Consider the following 25,914-nt stretch of genomic DNA (forward strand, 5'->3'; position numbering starts at 1 on the left):
ATACTTTATTAGAAGTAAATACACAGACACACTTAGGGACTTTATCTTTATTACTCCCGCTCACCCCTCCACGATGCTGGTCTTCTGGAGAGAGAGAGGCTGGTTTCAGACGTCCATCTGCTGCCTCTCACTATTGACCGCCGCTAATTATACTCACTGAATATTAACTGCACTGCATTGAAGAGCTGGAAGCCGGAGCAGCACTGGGGACTTCAGTGCCGGGGACCGCATCGCTGGGGACAGGTGAGTATCCAGCAGTGTGTGTGTGTCTGTGTGTGTGAAGACATAGGTGTGTGTCTGTGTTGAGTGTATACATGCTTGTGCACTATGTGTGTGTATGTGCTCGGTGTATTCATGTGTGTCTGCTATGTGTGTATATGTGCTCACGTGTGTGTGTGTGCTCACGTGTGTGTGTGTGTGTGTGTGTGTGTGTGTGTGTGTGTGTGTGTGTGTGTGTGTGTGTGTGTGTGTGTGCAGTGAGGACTTGGAAGCTGGAGCATTGTGGGGCCAGCATCGAGGACTCATCATAGTTCCCAATGAACTCTGATGAACCCATGAAGTCACCCTCCTGACACTCGCTGTAGCGTGGGTGTCACGGGGGTGTCATCAGGATGCCACCAAAGGTCATTGGGAACTCTAATGACCTCCTGGACGTCACAGTACACATGCTGCTTGCTGTATACTCACCTGTCCCCGCGGTGCTTTCCCGGTGCTGTCCCTGCGATGCTCCTGCTTCCAGATCCTCGGGCAGTGAATATTCAGTGAGTATAATATAATGAGCGGCGGTTAGGAGCAGGAGACAGCAGAGCTGAAGACATCATTGCTGGATACAGGTGAATATAGAACGTTTTTATTTCACAGACAAGTGTTTTCTCGGTACTGTTACATGTATGACCATAACCATGCGTGTGGCTTGTACCTGATAAAACACGGACGTCTGAAACCGGCCAGAGAGAGAGAATTCTGTACTGACCATGCCAGGCTGCTTTCTGGGCATGCTCAGTACAGAAAACAGGATCCTGTCTATCAGGATCCAATGCCCTTTGAACTACATTGCAGGTACATTGCATCGGATCCAGTAAGATGCAGTATTTTGACCGAGGTAAAAAACGCAACAAGTAGCGTTTTTGAAACTTGGTAAAATACCGGAAAACAACGGATCCACTGCGTGCCGCACGCAACCGCAAGTCACTGCATATTGACGCCATTCCATTGCAAATGCATTGAAATGACAACACATTTGTAAAGAATCTGGTCATATGCGGTTTGCGTTTTTTTGCAGTCAGGCAAAAAAATGCTGATGTGAAAGCAGCCATGAAATTGTGAAAAAGCATGAGAGCTGTACATAGGGGAGGGGAGGGGAGAGGGACTGATATAGATGAAGTGCACACAATGTGTGAAAAGGCATGAGAGCTGTACATAGGGGAGGGGAGAGGGACTGATATAGATGAAGTGCACACAATGTGTGAAAAGGCATGAGAGCTGTACATAGGGGAGGGGAGGGGAGAGGGACTGATATAGATGAAGTGCACACAATGTGTGAAAAGGCATGAGAGCTGTACATAGGGGAGGGGAGGGGAGAGGGACTGATATAGATGAAGTGCACACAATGTGTGAAAAGGCATGAGAGCTGTACATAGGGGAGGGGAGGGGAGAAGGACTGATATAGATGAAGTGCACACAATGTGTGAAAAGGCATGAGAGCTGTACATAGGGGAGGGGAGGGGAGAGGGACTGATATAGATGAAGTGCACACAATGTGTGAAAAGGCGGTAGATAAGGGAGATTGAAATTACTAAAGCATAAATGATACCAATACATAGGCACATCACGCAATACGTTCTGCGGCACAAATGATCTAGGAACAAGGTTGTTTTACTGTCTTGCACGACTTACCTGTCTCCTGCCTGTATAACTGCCACATTATAAAAATGTGGTACTTAGATAAAATTTGCAACAATACTTTCCTCTTAGCTCTGTCTAAATATATAGGAAGGTTTGTGCTCAAATCTAGGTCTAATCTAACATGCTGTATATAAGAGCCCAGGCCGCTGTGTAGAACGTAAAAATCACTTTATAATACTCACCTAAGGGGCAGTGGGATGCAGACCGGTCAGACGGGTATCTCCGTTCTCCGGTGCCGTCACCTCCTCTTTCAGCCATCTTGTCCTCCTTCTTCTGAAGCTTGAGGCCATGACGCATCCTAAGTCATCAACATTAGCCGGCATTGAGGTCCCGTGCAGGCGCACTACAATACTTTGATCTGCCCTGCTCAGGACCTCAATGCCGGCGAGTGTAAATAAACTTTTCCCACACATGGCTCCGCTCCATACAAGTCATACACACACGACTAAGGGCACATTGTGCGCACACTACTCAATTCTGTACACATCGCAGATACACGGCGCCGCACCGTACTTGTACACGCACAGCTTTGCATTTTACAAGTGGTACACACATGCTCTGCTCCGTACTCCTCGTACACACTCAGCTCTGCTCCATACACATGGTACACGCATGCTCTGCTCCGTACTCCTTGTGACGGGGTATGCAGCAGAGCAGTAAAGGACGCCAGGCCAAGGAACAATCCAAAGGGCTTTATTGGAACCACAAAGATAAAGCACCAAACATAAGTGTAGATCCTTAAAGTCTGCAAGGAGTCCACAACAAAACAAAAAGATCAAGGGGCGTCTCCCGGTATTCCAACGCCAGGGAAAATATGGCAATGGTCCTTATATGAGTTTCTTGAGTCCAACAGGGTGAACAACAAAACGCAATCCCACATGGCCACTGATCTCCAGTCTGTAACAGTCCATACACAGGCTCTAGGATCCAGCCTCAGCTATAGATCCTAGTCCTTCTCCAGCCGATATCCAACTAACTGAACTAACATGGGTCTCATTGTACTTCTCTCCTGGTATCAGCCCCTTAGGTGGGCCCAACTCTTGAACACACACGGCTCTGCTCCATACACATGGTACACACATGCTCTGCTCCGTACTCCTCGTACACACACGGCTCCGCTCCGTACACCTCGTACACACACGGCTCCGTTCCGTACACCTCGTACACACACGGCTCCGTTCCGTACACCTCGTACACACACGGCTCCGTTCCGTACACCTCGTACACACACGGCTCCGTTCCGTACACCTCGTACACACACGGCTCAGCTCCGTACACCTCGTACACACACGGCTCCGCTCCGTACACCTCGTACACACACGGCTCCGTTCCGTACACCTCGTACACACACGGCTCAGCTCCGTACACCTCGTACACACACGGCTCAGCTCCGTACACCTCGTACACACACGGCTCAGCTCCGTACACCTCGTACACACACGGCTCAGCTCCGTACACCTCGTACACACACGGCTCCGTTCCGTACACCTCGTACACACGGCTCCGCTCCGCACACCTCGTACACACACGGCTCAGCTCCGCACACCTCGTACACACACGGCTACGCTCCGTACACCTCGTACACACACGGCTACGCTCCGTACACCTCGTACACACACGGCTCCGCTCCGTACACCTCGTACACACGGCTCCGCTCCGCACACCTCGTACACACACGGCTCAGCTCCGCACACCTCGTACACACACGGCTCCGCTCCGTACACCTCGTACACACACGGCTCCGCTCCGTACACCTCGTACACACACGGCTCAGCTCCGCACAACTCGTACACACACGGCTCAGCTCCGCACACCTCGTACACACGCGGCTCAGCTCCGCACACCTCGTACACACGCGGCTCAGCTCCGCACACCTCGTACACACGCGGCTCTGCTCCATCCACACTGTAAACCCCTCCTGACCCCACACATAACCTTCCCCTCATCCAGCACCATGACACCCAGCACAGACAGCAGAGTCCTGCATACACTGAGGAGCTGATCATGTGACCCCTGACTCCTCCCCTCCATGTGACATCATCACAGGTCCTGGAAGCACAGAGCAGCCATATATCTAGTGTGCGGCTCTGCAGGAGGAGGTATGTGGAGATTCCCCATTACTGGGGGCATTAACCCCTTCATTCCCTGCCTGATTTTTGCACTTTTGTGCCCTCACATTGAGGAGCCATATTAGAGCCTGTAATGTGCAGGATGCGGTGGGTGTTGGTGGAGCTTCTCTGGTATGAGGCTGCTCCTGTGCTCTTCTCCCTGCTGAGTTCTTGGCTCCTGTGCACACTCTGCTGTCTGTATCTGGGGAGACCGCGGCCATTTGTGACTTGTGATCAGAGCTGTGGGGTCGGTAAGCCAAACCTGCGACTCCGACTCCGCAATTTCCGTTGCACCGACTCCGAATCCCACATATATTGCTTATATTTAAGTGAAAAATGTATTGTAGTACAATGTGAACGTCAGACATTTAATCATTTTATGATACAATAAGTCCTCATCAATCCTGTTGCTGTATTTTCCCTGTATATTGTATAGAAGCTAATCTCCCAAAAGTACATGAGCTCATAGAAAAAAACAAGCATCCAGCATACAGAGAGAACATACAGTATACTGGACTATTGATTTATGCACAGTTCATTGAAAGTTTAAATACACCTTGTGCAGAATTATTAGGCAAGTTGTATTTGAGGATTTTTTTTCTTTATTATTGATCAACAACTCTGTTCTCAATCATCCCAAAAGACTCATAAATATCAAAGATTAATATTTTTGGAAGTTGGGTGGTTTTTTTAGATTTGGCTATCTTAGGAGGATATCTGTTTGTGCAGATCACTATTACTGTGCAGAATTATTAGGCAACTTAATAAAAACCAAATCTATTCCCATCTCACTTGTTTATTTTCATCAGGTAAACCAATATAACTGCACAAAATTTAGAAATAAACATTTCTGACATGCAAAAACAAAACCCAAATAAATTAGTGACCAATATAGCCACCTTTCTTTCTGATGACACTCAGCAGCCTACTATCCATAGATTCTGTCAGTTGCTTGATCTGTTTATGATCAACATTGCGTGCAGCAGCCACCACAGCCTCCCAGACACTGTTCCCAGAGGTGTACTGTTTTCCCTCCCTGTAGATCTTACATTTTATGAGGGACCACAGGTTCTCTATGGGGTTCAGGTGAACAAGGGGACCATGTCATTATTTTTTCATCTTTTGGACCTTTACTGGCTAGCCATGCTGTTGAGTAGTTGGATGCATGTGATGTAGCATTGTCCTGCATGAAAATCATGTTTTTCTTGAACGATACCGACTTCTTCCTGTACCACTGCTTGATGAAGTTGTCTTCCACAAACTGGCAGTAGGTCTGGGAGTTGAGCTTCACTCCATCCTCAACCCGAAAACGTCCCCCAAGTTCATCTTTGATGATACCAGCCCATACCAGTACCCACCTCCACCTTGCTGGTGTCTGAGTCAGAGTGGAGCTCTCTGCCCTTTACTGATCCAGCCTCTGGTCCATCCATATGGCCCATTAAGAGTCACTCTCATTTCATCAGTCCATAAAACCTTTGAAAAATCAGTCTTAAGATATTTCTTGGCCCAGTCTTGACATCTTAGGCTGCTTTCACACTACGTTTTTTTAACATGCGTTATGAACATTTTTTTGCTGCAAAAGCGGATCCTGTTTTTCTAAAGAAAAACGCATGCAAACGCAACTGTTATTTTACAGGATCCTGCCACTTGTTTATGGGCTGGCATTAGAGTCATGTGATTGTGAGTCAGTGGAACTGAATGTGACAGACTGGAAATTCAGATGCCGCTGGGGAAAAAAAAGAGAGAGAGGAAGAGAGAGAGAGAGAGGGCATGTCTATACCGCGCAGTTAATAAAATAAATAATTAAAAAAAAAACCGACGTGCGGTCCCCCCCAGTTTGAATACCAGCCAGGGTAAAGCCATTCAGCTATTCTCAGGATGGGGAGCTCCACGTTATGGGGAGCCCCACAGCCTAAAGATATCAGCCAGCAGCCGCCCTGAATTGCCGCATCCATTAGATGCGACAGTTCCGGGACTATACCCGACTCATCCCGAATTGCCCTGGTGCGGTACCAATCGGGTTAATAAGGAGTTAATGGCAGCAACCCATAGCTGCCACTAAGTCATATATTAATCATGGCAGGCGTCTCCCCGAGATACCTTCCATGATTAACCTGTAAGTTAAAGTAAATAAACACACGAAAAAATCCTTTATTTGAAATAATAAACAATAACAAATACCCTCGTTCACCACTTTATTAAGCCCCAAAAAACCATCCAGGTCTGGCGAAATCCACGGAGGTCCCGTGACGCTTCCAGCTCTGCTACATGAAGGTGACAGGAGCTGCAGTAGAACATGATCACCGATGATCAGTAGCGCGATCTGCGATGATGTCACTCAGGTTACTCGCGGCCACCGCTGGATCCTCCAACTCTGACAGCAAGTCGCCCAAGTGCCTGAAATGCACTACGCGATTAGAGATGAAGTCACAGGTGAGTTGCGGTCTCGGGTGGAGGACTCAAGCTAGCCGCGGGTAACCTGAGTGACGGCAATGCTAATCGCGCTGCTCACTTAAGTCACTCGGGATTAGCGGTCACCGGTGACTCCTTCACGGGTGACCGCTAATCAGTACGCGACACACAGACAGAGCCGCGGTATGACAATGAAGTCGGGTGAGGTTCACCCGAGTTCATTCTCATCGCGCGACTCTTTCTGCTGTCAGCGGGCATGTATCAACGACATTGTGCATCACACACGGATCATTTCACACGGACAACACATGGACATTACACGTACGTATTACACGCGCACACGGCTAGCATACGCCATCACACGGCTGTCGCACGTACCGGAGAAATGCCCATAAAAAACTGAACATGGACCCGAAAAACGGAATGTGAGACACGTATGTTTTTTATGCGGTAGTGTGTTTCAGGCCTTCAGAAGTAATTACCTTAATCTTGTTATTCTGTTCACTCTAGCAATTCTGAGATGAGTGCAGTCCTTCCTGCTTTCTGAGTGTGGTTACTTTTGCCTGTAAAGGAGAAGCTTCACTGGTGCTCAAGTGCAGCACAGACTTATCTCAGCTAAGACAAAGCCTAGATACTCAGGCTACATACATTCACACACAGGGTTTTTGCGGATCCGTTTTTTGCAGTGAAATGCAGTGACTTTGGGCATCCCAGCAAAGTCAATGAGTTTCAAGATCTGACATTCAGACACATCGTTTTGTGAGGATCCGTTTTTGGTCTCAAAAATGGATCCTCACAAAGAATGAGCATGTCAGTTTGTGTAGCGTTTTTCTAATCTGCTTTTGCTATTGAAAACAATATCTAAGAGCTTAAAAACCTTTCAGGTGATGCGTTTTTTTTAAAAAGCTGATCTGCTTTTGCAGCTGAAAAATGTATCCTCTAGATTCGCAGCGAAAATGCTGTGTGTGAATGTAGCCTTAGATCAGGAATAGAACAGCAGTTTATAGGACATTTCATAACTTTCCCAAATTCCTATGAAAAAATATTCAGCACATTCTGCATTAAACTACTGTATCCAATTTATTATATATTTTAGGAGTCGGAGTCGGTCCATTTTATACCGACTCCGACTCCACCAAAATGAGCTCCGACTCCACGACTCCGACTCCACAGCCCTGCTTGTGATGACCTTTTCTCCGGCCTCTGTGCAGATCCCTGTGTACTGCAGCAGGCCTCGGGCTGTTTTCTGAGCACGCTCATGCTGCAGTCACAGTTGAACGCTGCGGCTCATGCATTGAAGGGTTAATTCCTAATGCTGTCCGGTGTGTCTGGGTGGATTTTGTGGGCAGAATTAGCGCTCTATTTCCCACAAATGAAGTGTGTTTGTGTGCTGCGTATGCTCCGGCCCCAGCGGCTCCTGTGTGCTGCGTATGCTCCGGCCCCAGCGGCTCCTGTGTGCTGCGTATGCTCCGGCCCCAGCGGCTCCTGTGTGCTGCGTATGCTCCGGCCCCAGCGGCTCCTGTGTGCTGCGTATGCTCCGGCCCCAGCGGCTCCTGTGTGCTGCGTATGCTCCGGCCCCAGCGGCTCCTGTGTGCTGCGTATGCTCCGGCCCCAACGGCTCCTGTGTGCTGCGTATGCTCCGGCCCCAGCGGCTCCTGTGTGCTGCGTATGCTCCGGCCCCAGCGGCTCCTGTGTGCTGCGTATGCTCCGGCCCCAGCGGCTCCTGTGTGCTGCGTATTCTCCGGCCCCAGCGGCTCCTGTGTGCTGCGTATGCTCCGGCCCCAGCGGCTCCTGTGTGCTGCGTATGCTCCGGCCCCAGCGGCTCCTGTGTGCTGCGTATGCTCCGGCCCCAGCGGCTCCTGTGTGCTGCGTATGCTCCGGCCCCAGCGGCTCCTGTGTGCTGCGTATGCTCCGGCCCCAGCGGCTCCTGTGTGCTGCGTATGCAACGGCCCCAGCGGCTCCTGTGTGCTGCGTATGCAACGGCCCCAGCGGCTCCTGTGTGCTGCGTATGCAACGGCCCCAGCGTGCTGCGTATGCTGCGGCTCCTGTGTGCTGCGTATGCTGCGGCTCCTGTGTGCTGCGTATGCTGCGGCTCCTGTGTGCTGCGTATGCTGCGGCTCCTGTGTGCTGCGTATGCTGCGGCTCCTGTGTGCTGCGTATGCTGCGGCTCCTGTGTGCTGCGTATGCTGCGGCTCCTGTGTGCTGCGTATGCTGCGGCCCCAGGGGCTCCTGTGTGCTGCACATGCTCCGTCCCCAGGGGCTCCTGTGTGCTGCGCATGCTCCGTCCCCAGGGGCTCCTGTGTGCTGCGCATGCTCCGGCCCCAGGGGCTCCTGTGTGCTGCGCATGCTCCGGCCCCAGGGGCTCCTGTGTGCTGCGCATGCTCCGGCCCCAGGGGCTCCTGTGTGCTGCGCATGCTCCGGCCCCAGGGGCTCCTGTGTGCTGCGCATGCTCCGGCCCCAGGGGCTCCTGTGTGCTGCGCATGCTCCGGCCCCAGGGGCTCCTGTGTGCTGCGCATGCTCCGGCCCCAGGGGCTCCTGTGTGCTGCGCATGCTCCGGCCCCAGGGGCTCCTGTGTGCTGCGCATGCTCCGGCCCCAGGGGCTCCTGTGTGCTGCGCATGCTCCGGCCCCAGGGGCTCCTGTGTGCTGCGCATGCTCCGGCCCCAGGGGCTCCTGTGTGCTGCGCATGCTCCGGCCCCAGGGGCTCCTGTGAGCTGCGCATGCTCCGGCCCCAGGGGCTCCTGTGAGCTGCGCATGCTCCGGCCCCAGGGGCTCCTGTGAGCTGCGCATGCTCCGGCCCCAGGGGCTCCTGTGTGCTGCGCATGCTCCGGCCCCAGGGGCTCCTGTGTGCTGCGTATGCTGTGGCTCCTGTGTGCTGCGTATGCTGCGGCCCCAGGGGCTCCTGTGTGCTGCGCATGCTCCGGCCCCAGGGGCTCCTGTGTGCTGCGCATGCTCCGGCCCCAGGGGCTCCTGTGTGCTGCGCATGCTCCGGCCCCAGGGGCTCCTGTGTGCTGCGCATGCTCCGGCCCCAGGGGCTCCTGTGTGCTGCGCATGCTCCGGCCCCAGGGGCTCCTGTGTGCTGCGCATGCTCCGGCCCCAGGGGCTCCTGTGTGCTGCGCATGCTCCGGCCCCAGGGGCTCCTGTGTGCTGCGCATGCTCCGGCCCCAGGGGCTCCTGAGTGCTGCGCATGCTCCTGCCCCAGGGGCTCCTGTGATGTGTGTGCTCCGGCTTCAGCCTCTCCTGTGATGTATAAACCTTTGCCCCAGTTTCTAGTGGGATGTATATGCTGCAGCCCCAATGTTTCCTGTGATTTTGTCATGGGTATGCCCCACTCTTGGGGACCTCCTGGCGAGTCTGGGAGCAAAAGGTCACAGCGCCTTATTGTGCGCAAGTCTGCAGCTTGTTTAAATGTATTTGCATTGTTTTGGTGCTATAGGTGTTAAGAACTCTTTTCTATCTACAGTGCCTTGCAAAAGTATTCGGCCCACATTTCAGGCTTCAAACATAAAGATGAAAATTTTAAATGAATGGTGAAGAATCAACAACAAGTGGGACACAATTGTTAAGGTGAACAATATTTATTGCTTATTTTAAATTTTTGTAAAAAAATAAATAACTGAAAATTGGGGCGTGCAATATTATTCAGCCCCTTTACTTTCAGTGCAGCAAACTCACTCTAGAAGTTCATTCAGGATCTGGGGAGATTACGCAATATGAGAAGGTATGGGAGATTACGCAATATGCAGGGGATGCCTGCTCAGAGAGGCAGCAGGAGTGTTGAACCTCGCAGTTCTCCTGTTGCAAGGAATGAAGCGGTCTCCCATTCCTTGCCTGCCATGGGCCCTCCTGCTCAGCAGCGCCGAAGGTCTGGGAGACTACGCAATGTGCAGAGCTTAACTGCTCAGGGAAGCACCAAAACTTCCGTTATCCTTGCACATTGTGAAACCGAGGATCCCGCTTCTATGTCCCAGAGGTGGGAAGATGAGCATGTGCACTACGTGGCATGTTCTGATTCGCCCACTGACGTCACACGGCTTGATGACGAGGCTGGTGATGTGGTGAACCCTGACTGGCCGGGCTGGGACGTCGTGGACCCTGATTGGGCCAAGGCTGTCATCTCCGCCTCGCGCCCGCCCTTGGGTGGAGCTGCGCCTCCTTAAAAGCTCCTGCTGCCAATATGGCGGCGCGCAACCGTCCTCTATTGTGTGCTGACTGGCAGCGTGCTGCTACGCCGCTGTACAGGCATTTTTGTCTACTCGTGGGCTTTGCCATTGCTGCTCCGGCAGTACCTTGTCTGCAGGCTGTGTTCCTGCCCTTGCTGCCCTGCCAGTACCTTGTTTGCAGGCCGTGTTCCTACCCTAGGTGAGCTCCTCGGTACTCCTTCGGACTCACCTGGTTCTTGAAGCACGTGCGTGGGCACCGCTGTGCTACCCTTGTGCCACATTTCCATGACTTTCCTCTGGGCATACGTGCGCGGGCACCACTGTGCTTCCTCGGGCAACAAGTACACCGAGCTGTCAGCCCCGTGCCATACAACCCTCACGGGTTAGGGCGGGCCAGTGTACGCAGATCGTCTGTGACATAGCAGACGATCGTCAGCAGCAACCCGCTCACTCTTCAATAACCATAGCAGCGGTCCCCTACACCGGACAGTGGACTTTGACCGGCGGAATCTGTCTCTATACCATCTTGGCATGCTTCCCCGGGTCCCCCTCGTAACATTATGGTTGCGCCAAAGGTCTGGCTATGGCTGAAGAGCAGCAGCAGTTGCTGCGTTATGTGCAGCAGTTGGAGTCACGGTTGGCAGCAGTGGAGCAGTCCTCCTCCGATAAGGCTGCTCTGGCGACAGTCGCCACCCAGGCGGCTACTCAGGCTGTGGTATTGGACGGAAGGTCACCTCGCCTTGCGCTTCCAGAGCGCTTTAACGGGGACAGCACCGAGTGCCGTGGTTTTATAAATCGGGTCACCACCTACTTGGAGCTGTCCGCGACTCATTATGCTACTGAGAAGGCGAAGGTAGCCTTCGTCCAGTCCCTGCTCACAGGGAGAGCGCTGAAGTGGCCCACGCCGTTGTGGGCGGAGATCGGGTGGTGAATAACCTTGCAGCTTATCTTGGGACCATGAGAATGGTGTTGCTCAGGCCTCAAGTCACCCACGACTCCGTGTTGCGGCTCCTACGACTTCGGCAAGGGTCCGCTTCGGTCGGGGACTTTGCGGTGCACTTCAGGACACTCGCCGCAGAGCTGGACTGGCCGGATAAGGTCCTTGTCCCTGTGTTCTGGGAGGGCCTGGCAGGGTTCGTCAAAGACTCACTGGCCACGCGTGAGGTGCCTGCCACCTTAGAGTCCTTGATTCAAGTTGCTTCTCGCATCAATATGCGCCAGGCGGAGCGGAGGCTCGAGGTCTCTTCGGCACCCACGTCTACCCGGCCTAAAAAGCGTCTGGCCCCTATATTCCACCGGACAGGTCTCCCAGCCAGCTCTGTAGATGACTCCGTGGAGTCAATGGAGGTGTCCAAAGCGGCCTGCTCTACCACAGGTCCTCGGTCTTCTGTCATCTGCTTTTCCTGTGGGCAGAGGGGACACATAGCTACCCGATGTCCTAAACCATCGGGAAAAGACAGTGTCTGGTTTCCATCAGAGGGGGGACTCTAGACGCTGCCTTTCCCTCTAGGTTGACCATCAGCGCCCAGTTGCAGTTCGGCACTACTGTCTTCTCTGCCCTGGCTTGCTTGGACTCTGGCGCTGATGGCAATTTCATTTTGATTTCCCTGGCAACTCAGTTGCCTTGATTTTGTTGCCTAAGCCAATCCGGATCCGAGTAGTCAACGGGTCCCTACTTGTCGATCCCATTACCCAGATCACCATCCCTCTCACGATGGACGTACCACCAGGACACCATGAGCAGGTGTCCTTCCTGGTGCTTCCAGAGGGGACGGATGAGATCCTACTGGGACTCCTCTGGTTGAGATCGCATGCTCCTATACTCAACTGGGCAACAGGGGAGATCTCGTCCTGGGCAGGGTCTTGTAGGGAGCACCTCGTGACTACCGGACCACCCACTACCATTAGGTCGGTTGGGTCCTCGGGGGAAAGAGGGGGGTCGGATTTACCGGACCCTTATGAGGCCTACAGGGATGTCTTCTCCAAGAGAGCCGCAGATACTCTTCCCCCCCCCCCCTACGGCCATACGATTGCCAAATAGACCTGAAGCCAGACTCCGAGCCCCCTAGGGGTAGAGTGTATCCACTCTCTGCTCCAGAGACTGAGGCTATGTCCAAATATACCCAGGACAGCCTGGCGAAAGGGTTCATTCGCAAGTCTATATCGCCGGCCGGTGCGGGGTTCTTTTTCGTGCAGAAAAAGGAAGGGAATCTTCGCCCCTGTATCGACTACAGGGGATTAAATGTAATTACGATTAAGAACAAATACCCGTTGCCCCTCATTATGGAGTTGTTTGATCAATTCCGCGGGGCAAAGGTCTTCACAAAGCTGGACCTACGCGGGGCATACAATCTAGTGCGAGTCCGAGAGGGCGATGAGTGGAAGACTGCCTTCAACACCAGGAACGGTCACTACGAGTATCTCGTAATGCCCTTCGGACTCTGCAATGCCCCTGCTGTGTTCCAAGACTCCGTGAATGACATTTTTCGGGATTTGTATCTTTCTGTGGTTGCATACCAGGATGACATCCTCATTTTCTCCCCCGATCTTGCCACCCATTGGAGGGATGTCATCCGGGTACTCAAGAGCGCGCGACCGTCCTCTATTGTTGGATGACTGGCAGTGTGCTGCTACGCCGCTGTACAGGCATTTTTGTCTACTTGTGGGCTTTGCCCTTGCTGCTCCGGCAGTACCTTGTCTGCAGGCCGTGTTCCTGCCCTTGCTGCCCCGGCAGTACCTTGTTTGCAGGCTGTGTTCCTGCCCTAGGTGAGCTCCTCGGTACTCCTTCGGACTCACCTGGTTCTTGAAGCACACGTGCGTGGGCACCACTGTGCTACCCTCGTGCCACATTTCCGTGACTTTCCTCTGGGCACACGTGCGCAGGCACCGCTGTGCTTCCTCGTGCAACAAGTACACCGAGCTGTCAGCCCCGTGCCATACAACCCTCACGGGTTAGGGCGGGCCAGTGTACGCAGATCACCCCTGCCTCCGTCCTGCTGAGGAAGCAGTAGCGATACGCGTTCAGGATTGGTTGCGGTTTCTCCTTCCCCCCCCACTGGGTGTGCTCTTGTGCTCCTTTTGTCTCCATATGGGTAAGTTGCACTGATTATTCACTACTTCATCTGGTACTACCATCATGACCTGGTATAGGTATCTACCCTTGGTTAAGCTCAGGAGCCACTGTGTAATCATTACCAAAATCATTACCTGATTTCAGTTTATGTTTACTTCCTCTATTTATATGGTTGTCACAGGCATCATTATATGCTTCTATTGAGCACACACACATACTTTTATGTGGGGGTGATGTTTTGGTAGAGGTCCTCCTTTATCCTCACAATTGATGTAATTTGAGTGTACATGTATTAGTGTTTTTACTCTATTTTTGCTAAATAAAATTTATTACATTTTATGGAAATTGTACTCCTTTTTTTGTGTGCATACACATTAGCTTAGTAGTCATTATGATGGAGTTTTTCCAGACATTTAATCCTACTTTAAGGGCATTATAAGAGATCTTTTGAGAGTGATATAATGACTTTACAGCCCTTTTTCTTTTGGTCTTTGGTTCTTTTTGCAGTGTACGCAGATCGTCTGTGACGTAGCAGACGATCGTCAGCAGCAACCCGCTCACTCTTCAATAACCATAGCAGCGGTCCCCTGCACCACACAGTGGACCTTGAACGACGGAAGCTGTCTCTATACCATCTTAGCACGCTTCCCCGGGTCCCCCTCGTAACACATACCATTTATTTTATTTAAAAAAATCCATCATATTCTTACCTAATCTATGACTCATGTAATCTATGATCCCGGTAAAGCGCAGATAGACCAATGCCCTGTCATCTTGCCGGTGTCCTCACACATTCTGAGTCCTGGAGCAGCATCATAACTCTAAAGTCCTGTCCATGCGCTGGTGCCTTGTCTAGTAGATCACCTTGCTGATGTGTAGACTGGAGATTTAACTTACCGTATTATTCGGATTACAAGACGCACTTTTGGGAGGAAAATGAAGGGTGCATCTTAAAATCCGAATGTAGCTTACCGGGGTGGTGGAGAATAGGCACTGTGGTGGGTGCTGTATGGAGCACGGCTGTCATGCTGCAGAGGTGGAGGTGCTCTGTCGGCAATGCAATGCGGTGCTGTGCTTGCTCTGGCGGGGAAGATGCTCTGTCGGCAGTGCGGGGCTGTGCTGGCTGCGACTGGTGCTGTGTGGAGCAGGGCAGTGTGGCGGGTGAGATGCTCTGTTGGCGGTGCGATCTATAATCTATAATAATGCCGCAAGGAGTCGGCACGTGCGCAGATGGAGCTCTCGGATTGTCATTGAGCTGAGAGCATAATCTGCGCAGGTGCCGATTCCCGGCGGCATTAGTCATAGATCGCAGCGCCGACAGAGCCACACCACCCTGCTCAGTAGATAGCACAACCAGCCAGCACGGCCGGCCGATCGGCTGGCCAGCAGTAGCCAGTACAGCCAGCAGCAGCCAGCACAGCCGGCCACACCGCAGCCAGCATTGCCCTACTCCAGCACCCCCCTGCCTCCAGTGACGCCCGATCAACCACTGTTGTCACCCTCTTACGGTAAGACACCACCGGAGTATAAGACGGACCCCATTTTTTTTAACCTTTTTTTTTATCTCTACATTTGGGGTGCGTCTTATAAAACAAAAAATTCGGTATATTGCGGAACCCATAGTGAAAGTGAGCCAAAAAGATAAACCCATATAAAAACCTTTTACACAGGATTGCTTGACTAATTTTCTTTTCAATAAAATATTTTTCAATGGTGATCACTTTCCATTAGCACATTTCTTCCCTTTCTTTACTCCATTGATCTTTACATGTGCAAAAGGCGATCCTTTTTGGATGGGACCCTCCTTCACATTATTTCATTAGCATTTTTTTTTTTCGCAATTTCAACGCATTCAGAATTTATTTCCAGTACAGTATGTGGTAAAGTGAATGGTGTCATTCAACATGACAACTGGTTCTGCAAAAAAATAAGACCTCATATGATTATGTGTATGGGAAAGTAAAAAAGGTTGTGGCCCTTGGAAGATGGGGAGGAAAAAATGAAAACGCAAAAACAACTATGTTGGGAAGGGGGTGTCTTGACAGCTTGAGCTTTACCAAAGCCGAAGACAAGGAGTCGGATGTAAAAATAGTTGGAATGTTCACTAAACTACCTGGTGACACCAAGGGCATCAAGCACCTCATTAGCATCTTTGAATAGAGAATGATCTTTGGCAAAAACATTGATGGATTACATAGTTACATAGGACATGGGAAAAAAGACCTAGTTCAGCCTTCCTCCACCAATTATATATTTTATCATTAAGTCATTTATAACCAACAGTTTTGTGTACTGAGGAAATCATCCAGCCCTATTTTAAAAGTTGATATAGTGTCAGCCATTACTACCTCTTGTGGTAGGGCATTCCACAGTCTGACTGCTCTAACTGTAAAGAACCCTTTCCTATTTAGCTGTCGGAATCGCTTTTCTTCCACTCGCAGTGAGTGCCCCCTGGTCCTTAGTATTGTCTTCGGAAGAAATAAGTCATGTGCCAGTCCTTTATATTGACCACACATGTATTTATACATATAATGAGATCTCCTCTGAGTTGTCTTTTCCACCTCTCATCATATAGGAAACCTTCCATCCTTTCAATAATCTAATTCCATGCCTTTGAACTGACTAGAGTCATCTTCTTAATCTTCTTAATATCCTTTTTAAAATATGGAGCCCAAAGCTGGATCCTATATTCAAGATGTGGCCTTACAAGTGATTTATAGACGGGTAACAATACGTTGGGATCACAGGATCTAATCTCTCTTTTTATACACCCTAAAATCTTGTTTGCTTTTGCAGCTGCTGCTTGACATTGAGTGCTGCTGCTCAGCTTACTTGTAACCAGAATCCCCAAGTCCTTCTCTTGTTCTCTAGTCCCGAGCTTAATTCCATTTAATGTATACGCAGCTATAGGATAACTCCGTCCTAGGTGCATTACTTTACATTTATCAACATTAAGGCCGGTTTCAGACGTCCGTGTTTAATCAGGTACAAGCCACACGCATGGTTATAGTCATACGTGTGTCACACATGTGTCACGCATGTGTCATCTGTGTTTGCATATGTGTGACACGTACCGGAGAAAACACGGGTCTTTTAAATAAAAATATTTTCTATATTTACCTGTATCCAGTGCTGTTTTCTTCGGCTCTGCTGCCCCCACTTCTGACCGCCGCTCATTATATTCATTGATTATTCACCACACTGAGGACCTGGAAGCGAAGCATTACAGGGACAGTGCCGGTGATAGCGCCGCCGAGGACAGCATGGCGTTGACAGCACCACGGGGACAGGTGAGTATTCAGCAAGCAAGCCGTGTGTGTGCAGTGACGTCCAGGAGGTCAGCGGATTTCCCGATGAACTCTGATGACATCTTGATGACACCCCCGTGACACCAGCTCTACAGCGGGTGTCAGGACGGTCACTTCACGGGCTCACTAGAGTTCATTGGGAACTCCAATGACCTCCTCGACATCACTGCACACACACTGCTTGCTGAATACTCACCGGTCACCAGCGATGGTGATGCTGTCCTCTGGGATGCTGTCCCCACGATGCTCCGGCTTCCAGGTACACACACACACACACACACACACACACACACACACACACACACACACACACACACACCTGGATACTCACCTGTCCCCAGCAATGCTGTCCCTGGGACTGAACAGTGGAGTGAATAATCAATGAATATAATCAGCGGTGGTCAGGAGCGGGAGGCAGCAGAGCCGGAGAAAACAACGCAGGATACAGTTGAATATAGAAAATTTTATTGAATAGACCCGTGTTTTCTCCGTTACGTGTCACACAGATCACATCAGTGTGCGATCCGTGTGACACACATGCTGCCTTAGAAAAAACAGACATGTCTCCGTGTGTGTGTGTGTGTGTGTGTGTGTGTGTGTGTGTGTGTGCACGCGCGGGGTCATGAGTGGTCACACGGTCCATGTGAATAACAGTATAGAATAACATGGGTGTGTGTGGCATCCGTGTTAAAAACTGATGTCACACGTACCTAAAACACGGACGTCTGAAACCGGCCTAAATCTCATTTGCTAAGTGTCTGCCCATTCCGACATCTTATCCAGATCATTTTGTAATATTGTACCATCAAGGTCCGTTTTTAATATCCTACATAGTTTGGTGTCACCAGCAAAGACTGACACTGTACTATATCTCATCCACAAGGTCATTAATAAAGAGATTAAAAAGAATCGGTCCTAGCACAATTCCTTGCAGTACCCCACTGCTGACTATAGCCCAGTTGGAGAATGTTCCATTTATGACTACTCTTTGTTTCCTATCTTTTAGCCAATTCCTTACCCATCTGCTTATAGTTTCCCTTACTCCTTGCTTCTGGATCCTCATACAAGATTATGTGACACCGTATCAAATGCCTTTGCAAAGTCCAAATAAAGCAGATCAGCTGTATTACCAATATCCAGATTTGCACTTACCTCCTCGTAGAAAACCAACATGTTGGTTAGATACAACTTATTTGATAACCAGTATGGATTCATGAAATATATTATATTATTCTCTCTAATATATCGTTGCATGTCATCTCTTTAAAATGCCCTCAAAAACCTTACACACCACTGATGTCAGATCTATCAGGCAGTACTTACCTGGATCCACTTAAGCTCTTTCTTAAATATCGGTACCACGTCATCTATTCTCCATCCTGAGGTACCAACCTCTTATAAGAGAGTCTTAGAAGATTAAATACAGTGGTCTGTCAATTACTGAACTCAATTCACTCAATATCGGTGAATGAATGCCATCAGGCCCGGGGATTTGTAAATGTTTAATTTACTCAGATGTAGGCGTAATTCTTCTTGTGTTAAATTGATTATATTAGGGGGTGCTTTGGTGAACACGGATGAAAAAAGCTTGTTTGATATCTCAGCCTTTTCTTTGTCCTCTATAATTATCTTGTTATGATATTTTATGGGACTAATACCATCCTTATTTTCCCTTTGGCATTAATGTATGTATAAAAAAAATTGGGGTTTATATTAACCCCTTCAGCCCCGGGGCACTTTCCGTTTTTGCGTTTTTGTTTTTTGCTCCCCTTCTTCCGAGAGCCGTAACTTTTTTATTTTTCCGTCAATCTTGCCATATGAGGGCTTGTTTTTTGCGGGAAAAGTTGTACTTTTAAATGAAACCATACGTTTTACCATATGGTGTACTGGAAAACAGCAACAAAATTCCAAATGCGGAAAAATTGCAAAAAAAAGTGTGATGGCACAATAGTTTTTGGGATGTTTTATTCACGGTGTTCACTATATGGTAAAACTGATGTGTGGGTATGATGCCTGAGGTCGGTGCGAGTTTGTAGACACCAAACATGTATAGGTTTACTTGTATCGAAGGGGTTAAAAAAAATTCACAAGTTTGTCCAATAAAAGTGGCGCACGTTTTGCGCCATGTTCCGAAACACGTAGTGTTCTTATTTTTTGGGATCTATGGCTCAGTGACTTATTTTTTGCGTCTCGAGCTGACGTTTTTAATGGTACCATTTCTGCGCAGATGCTACGTTTTGATCGCCTGTTATTGCATTTTGCGTAAAACTTGCGGCGACCAAAAAATGTAATTTTGGCGTTTGGAATTTTTTTGACACTACGCCGTTTACCAATCAGATTAATTGATTTTATATTTTAATAGATCGGGCATTTCTGAACGCGGCGATACCAAATATGTGTATATTTATTTATTTTTTAACCCTTTAATTTTCAATGGGGGGAAAGGGGGGTGATTTGAACTTAGGTTTTTTTTATTTTTTAAAACTTTTTTACTTTTTTTTTTTTTTTTTTTTATTTTACTAGTCCCCCTAGGGGGCTATAGCGATCAGCAATCCGATCGCTATTATCTTTATCTGCTGATCACAGCTATACAGCTGTAAACAGCAGATATAGTCACTTTCTTTTTCCCTCTGCTCTCGGTCGAGGGAAAACGAAAGTGAAACTTCGTAGCTGCAGGCGTCCTCACATGACCCTGTGCTAGGATGGCAACCACTGATAGTCACGTGATCACGCACGTGACTTCCGGTGGGGGCGGCAGTAAGTAAAAAACATGGCCGCGCGCATTTATATCTTGCTGCCAGACTTTGGCAGCAAGATTTAAGGGGTTAATGGCTGCGGGTGGAAGCGATTTCCACCCGCGGCTAGCAGGCACACATGTCAGCTGTTGAAAACAGCAGGGGGCGGGGCTTAACGGGACACGCTCCATGACGGATATATCCGTCCATGGTCGTGAAGGGGTTAATGTCATTGGCACTTTTTGTTTCAGTAGCTAATTTTGCTAGCTTGATTTCTTTTTTTACATTTCCTATTGAGATCTTTATAGTCCTGAAATGCAATTTCTGTATTCTCAGACTTCAAGATTTTGAATGCCCTTTTTGTTTTTGTTTTATTATACTTTGTACAGTCTTATTTATCCATAGTGGTTTCTTTTTATTCCTGGACATTTTATTGCCAGAAGGTAAAAGGTTTTTTTACAGGACTCTAGTACTATATCCTGAAACTTGTCTCGTTTATATTCGGTATTCCCAGTTAGCATGACATTGTCCCAATTTACATGATTAAGCTCTTCCCTTAATTTGTTGAAATCAGTCTTCGTAAAATTCCAGGTTTTAGCATTTCCTCTTTCAGAAGTTGTATTGAATATTGCATTGAAACTTACCATATTATGGTCACTGCTGCCTAAGTGCTTCCAGACCTGCACATCTGAAGTTTATATCTGGTCTATTTGACAGGACCAAATCCAGCAAATTATCTCCCCTGGTCAGTTCATCTACCAACTGAGAAATGTAATTGATTTGGATGCTACATCCTCCTTTTGTTCAATAAATAGCATAAGGCCAACAACTATTGTTCTCGACTCCCACACACGGGCGCATTTTGCTCTATGGTCTCTTTGATAGAATGTCAGACTCCACTGTCAAGACTTAGCTCGCAAAGAACAAAAGGATCGACAGTGCAAAATCAGGCATCCTGAATCATTCTTTGATCCAATGTCATCTGTGAGGTCTCGACCCCCTCCCCCACTCTTAAATTATAATTTTGTTGCTTTCAGAGAGCCAAAACCTTCATTATACTTGCTGGCTACAATGGTAATAGATGACACAGTGCAATGGTGTAGTGAGATGCCAATGCTCTGCATAACCACCTGCATGTGACAGTTGCTATTGACCGCAGTATATAAGGAGTTGGAAATCCAGCTTTTAAAGCCATCAGTAGGAAGTAATTATTCATCAAGTTATGCAATCTGCCTTTGCATGGATTTATGATGTCTCATCTTCTTCTTATTCATGTTCCTACACTTTGATCCTCTCAGTGGAGATCTTCTATATAAGAGAATTTTCCTGCCTGATTGAGCCATCAAGGATGGAAGGGGACAGGAGCAAGATGCTAGAGAGGATATTACACCTCACCCTAGAGATCCTCTTCCGGCTTACTGGAGAGGTGAGAGATTCTGATGACGTCACATTACATCATTCTTATCTATTGAAATAACAGATGGACAGAACTGGAGAGGTGAGGACTCTGGAAATGTCTGTAGTGAGATATATTACTGTGTTTCTCCATAACCAGGATTACACACTGGTGAAGAAGACCTCTAGTGAGCGCTGTCAGGCCCCTGTGTCTGAGGGATGGGGAAGACCCCTGAGCCCAATCATGGGGCCGCCACCTCACATCCCGATACATGAGGACATCAATGACCAGAAGATCTTAGAACTCACCTACAAGATGATTGAGCTGCTGACTGGAGAGGTGACACTGCTGGGAATGCTGGGACATTATACAGTAACGCTATGAAGGGATCGGGGGTGACGGTATCATTGTATGTGTCAGGTTCCTATAAGGTGTCAGGATGTCGCTGTCTATTTCTCCATGGAGGAGTGGGAGTATTTAGAAGGACACAAAGATCTGTACAAGGACGTCATGATGGAGATTACCCAGCCCCTCACATCACCAGGTAATAGACAGGACTAAATACACACGGCCTGTAATTATCTGTATGTAAGGAATGAATTCAGTCCCTGTATGTGTTTCCTCCAGTTCTATCCAGTAACAGGACAACACCAGAGAGATGTCCCCGTCCTCTTCTTCCACAGGACTGTAAACAAGAAGATCCCAATGTTCCTCAGGATCATCAGGTAGATGGAGAGAAGGTGTCATGAAATCTCCCTATGATGTGTAGACGGCTGTGAAGGTCTTGTGTTCAGTCTTGTGTTATCCTCCAGTATTATATGTATTATACTTGTGTAATGAGAACGGTGGAGATGACAGGATTAGAGCTGATCATAGATAATAATAATAATAATAATAATAATAATTGTATTCATTTATATAGCGCTATTAATTCCACAGCGCTTTACATACATTGGCAACACTGTCCCCATTGGGGCTCACAATCTAAAGTCCCTATCTGTATGTCTTTGGAATAGATGGAATAGATGTGACTTTTCCATCTGTCTGTAACTTTTACAACATTTGTTCTAGGGTGAAGAGTCGACCAATATTAATACTTCAGAGACATATGTGAGGGGTGATCAGCGACGTAGAGAAGACATTCCCATATATGAATTCCCAGGTGTGTAATGCAGAGAAGGCACAAATTTATCCCAGTCACCGGCTGTGGCTGCTTTATCGTTGGCGTAGTGCAGACATATCACAATAAGGTGGTCACCATTCTGCTGTTAATCCATTGCATGCACTCCCCCCCCCCCCCCCCCAAACTCCCAAACGGCTTCTATTACTTTGGGCACTGTAGGGATGCATGCCCACGATCAGTATTTTCAGCGGTTTGGACGCAGCATACGTCAGCTGCGTCCAAATCGCTGCGGTGTACAGTATAAGCATAGTGGACGGGATTTCTATTAATCTCGTGCCCACTATGCTTGTTTTTTCCGCAGCAAACACTGACCTGTGGAGCTACTTTCCATGCGGAATTGCCTGCGTCCTCCGTAGGGAGAATACAAGCAGGAGACCGCAGTGCACGGAACCCTGATCGTCGGTACTGACAGCTGCGGTCTCCTGCAGAGGAGACACGCGCCCCTCCATCGGTCAGGATTCGCTGCGTTCTGAACGCGAGTCCTGATCGTGGACACATACCCTAAGTCTTTCTGTTGGAGGTTTAGCTTTTAATGACAGAATTTATATCCCGGGGGACCCATCCTAGCCTCTGAAATGGGGCTCAGATCTGTGTAATACAAATCCAAATGACAGTGTACTTAGTCTTAGTTAACAGCACATTCTGTTACTTAAAGAAGAATATTAGCCAAACAGTGAAATACCTAAGAGAAAACGGAGGATAACTATTTTAATTGATATCTTTTTGGGCTACATAACATTTTTTGGTGGATTTTTTTTTTTTTATTCCGCAAAATGAACAAAGAGGGTTACACATCATGCTCTAGTGCAGGGGTCTCAAACTCGGCTTGCTGTAGACAAAGTGACATTTTTATTAGTACCATATTTTTTTTTTTTTTTTCGCTACAGTTTTTGGATCACACTTTTTGAATATTTTTTGCTTGTTTATTATAAGAAACGGACACTTTTTTTTTTTTTTTGTTTAAATATATAAAAACATTTTTGATGGTTTAAATAAAATTTCATATTTTATTTACTTTTGTTTACATTTTATCCCTTTCTTGTAAGTAATATAGTTTTACAATTAGCATCATACAGTAATTTTGGCCAACATCTTTTAGTAATGTCCCCCATGCTGTAGTAATGTTCCCGTCCTGGTCCCCATTCTGTAATAATGTACCCATCCATGGCCCCATCCTGTAGTAATGTGCCCATCCTGTTCCCCTTCTTGTAGTAATGTGCCACATCCTTGTCTTCATCCTGTAGTAATGTGCTCATCCTGTTCCGCTCTTTGTAGTAATGTGCCCATCTTTATCCCCCATTAGTAATGTGCCCTCCCATGCAGGTCCCCTTCTTGTTGTAATGTCCTCTTTACTGATCCTCTTCTTGTAGCAATGTCTCATCCTGGTCCTCTATTGTGCTATTTTACACACACACACACACACACACACACACACACACACACACACACACACACACACACACACACACACACACACACACCAAAACAGTCTCTAACCTGTCCTCTATTCCCTCAACGTTCCCTACCTTGTTTCTTGCGGCCCGCAGGCATGAGCCCCCCTTGACGATTGCGGCTGCTGTCAGCGCTTCATCTAAATTTCAGATGAACGTTTTGCCGCTAAGTCAAGCACTCTCTGCACTATTCCAATGACGGCAACCAGCCAATAAGATACAAGCAATACAAGCAGGTGACGTCATATGGATCAGCTGCTTGCCTCTGATTGGCCAGCGGCTGCCATTGGACTGGTGTAGAGAGAGCTTGACCATTAAAATGTTCATCTGAAATAAAGCAGTGACGTCTGCGGCCCCTGCACCGACCGTGATCAACAAAGGGGGCACGTGCCTGAGTATGCTGCATGTTTGAGACCTCTGCTCTAATGGTTCTTTCTCTGTGCTCTACTGTTAGATTGTGAACTGTTTTTGTGTTAGGGTATAATTGAATTTTGCTACAAAACTTGCAAATTATATGCATATTTTATGCAGAAATAGTAGAAACATATTATTTTTAAGGATATTTAAAAATATTTGTTTTATTCTTGGCAGATGACGGTATCAGGAGATCAGAGGGACAACCAACATCTTCAATTTTTAAATCAGATGACCTTGATATCACACAGGTTATAAGTAAAATGAATACCATTATTCCAGATATATCATCATCCCTTCACAGGAAAGATCTATCATCAGATCCTTTTAACCAGGTCCTATATTTTGATTCATCGCAAACTATTAAGAACAATGAAAGTCACAAAATGGGTGGCGCTAAAAATGAAAGCGTTCTTACAGCCACAAAGCCATTTTTATGTTCAGAATGTGGAAAAAGTGTTTCACTTGAAACATCTTTTGTTACACAGAAAAGATTTTCTTGTTCAGAATGTGGGAAATATTTTAACCAGAAATACGATCTTGTTAGACATCAAAGAATTCACACAGGAGAGAAGCCATATTTATGTTCAGAATGTGGGAAATCTTTTGCAGCTAAATCAAGTTTTCATGAACACCAGAGAACTCACACAGGGGAGAAGCCATATTCATGTTCAGAATGTGAGAAATGTTTTAAAAAGAAATCACATCTTGTTGAACACAAGAGATTTCACACAGGGGACAAGCCTTATTCATGTTCAGAATGTGGGAAATGTTTTGGAAATAAATCACATCTTAAAACACATCACAGAATTCACACAGGGGAGAAGCCATATACTTGTTCAGAATGTGGGAAATGTTTTATCGACAAATCAAGTCTTGCTTCACATAAAAAAACTCATGCAAAGGAGAAGCCACTTTCATGTTCAGAGTGTGGGAAATGTTTTGTTGATAAATCAACGCTTCGTAAACATCAGAAATATCACACAGGGGTAAAATCTTTTTCATGTTCAGAATGTGGAAAATGTTTTGCAACTAATTATCATCTTGTTGGACATCAGAGAACTCACACAGGGGAGAAGCCATTTCTCTGTTCAGAATGTGGAAATTGTTATGTCCATAAATCACAGCTGGTTAGACATCAGAGAAATCACAAACAGGAGAAGCCATATTCATAATTGGAATGTGGGAAATGTTTTAGGCTATGTTCACATGTCCTGTAATAATTTCCATTTTTGCATCTGTTTGGGAAATGCAAAAGCAAAATCCATTAACCCCTTCAGCCCCCAGCCTGTTTTCACCTTAAAGACCCGGCCATTTTTTGCAATTTTGACCAGTGTCACTTTGACAGGTTATAACTCTGGAACACTTCAACGGATCCTGGCGATTCTGAGATTGTTTTTTCGTGAGATATTGTACTTCATGTCAGTGGTAAATTTAGGCCGATATGTTTTGCGTTTATTTGTGAAAATTTCGGAAATTTAGCGAAAATTTTGAAAATTTTGCAATTTTCAAAATTTGAAATTTTATGCCCATAAATCTGAGAGATATGTCACACAAAAAAGTTACTAAATAACATTTCCCACATGTCTACTTTACACCAGCGCAATTTTTGAAAAAAAAAAAATTTCCGTTAGGAAGTTAGAAGGGTTCAAAGTTCATCACCAATTTCTCATTTTTCCAACAAAATTTACAAAAAAAAATTGTTTAGGTACCACATCACATTTGGAGTGATTTGAGAAACCTAGGCGACAGAAAATACCCCAAAGTG

The 25,914-nt window shown here is 47.5% G+C and overlaps 1 protein-coding gene across 1 annotated transcript in view; it reads left to right on the forward strand.

Annotated features, from left to right (window-relative positions):
- Positions 1-25,431, forward strand: part of LOC142312194 (uncharacterized) — a 163,675-nt gene extending 138,244 nt beyond the window's left edge. Inside the window, exon 12 of the mRNA XM_075351095.1 lies at positions 24,696-25,431. Within this exon, the coding sequence (XP_075207210.1) occupies positions 24,696-25,321 (626 nt within the window). The 3' untranslated portion in view covers positions 25,322-25,431. The remainder of the gene's footprint in view (positions 1-24,695) is intronic.
- Positions 25,432-25,914: the final 483 nt, after the last annotated feature.

Source organism: Anomaloglossus baeobatrachus, chromosome 5 (genome assembly GCF_048569485.1).
Source record: "Anomaloglossus baeobatrachus isolate aAnoBae1 chromosome 5, aAnoBae1.hap1, whole genome shotgun sequence".
NCBI lineage: Eukaryota > Metazoa > Chordata > Amphibia > Anura > Aromobatidae > Anomaloglossus > Anomaloglossus baeobatrachus.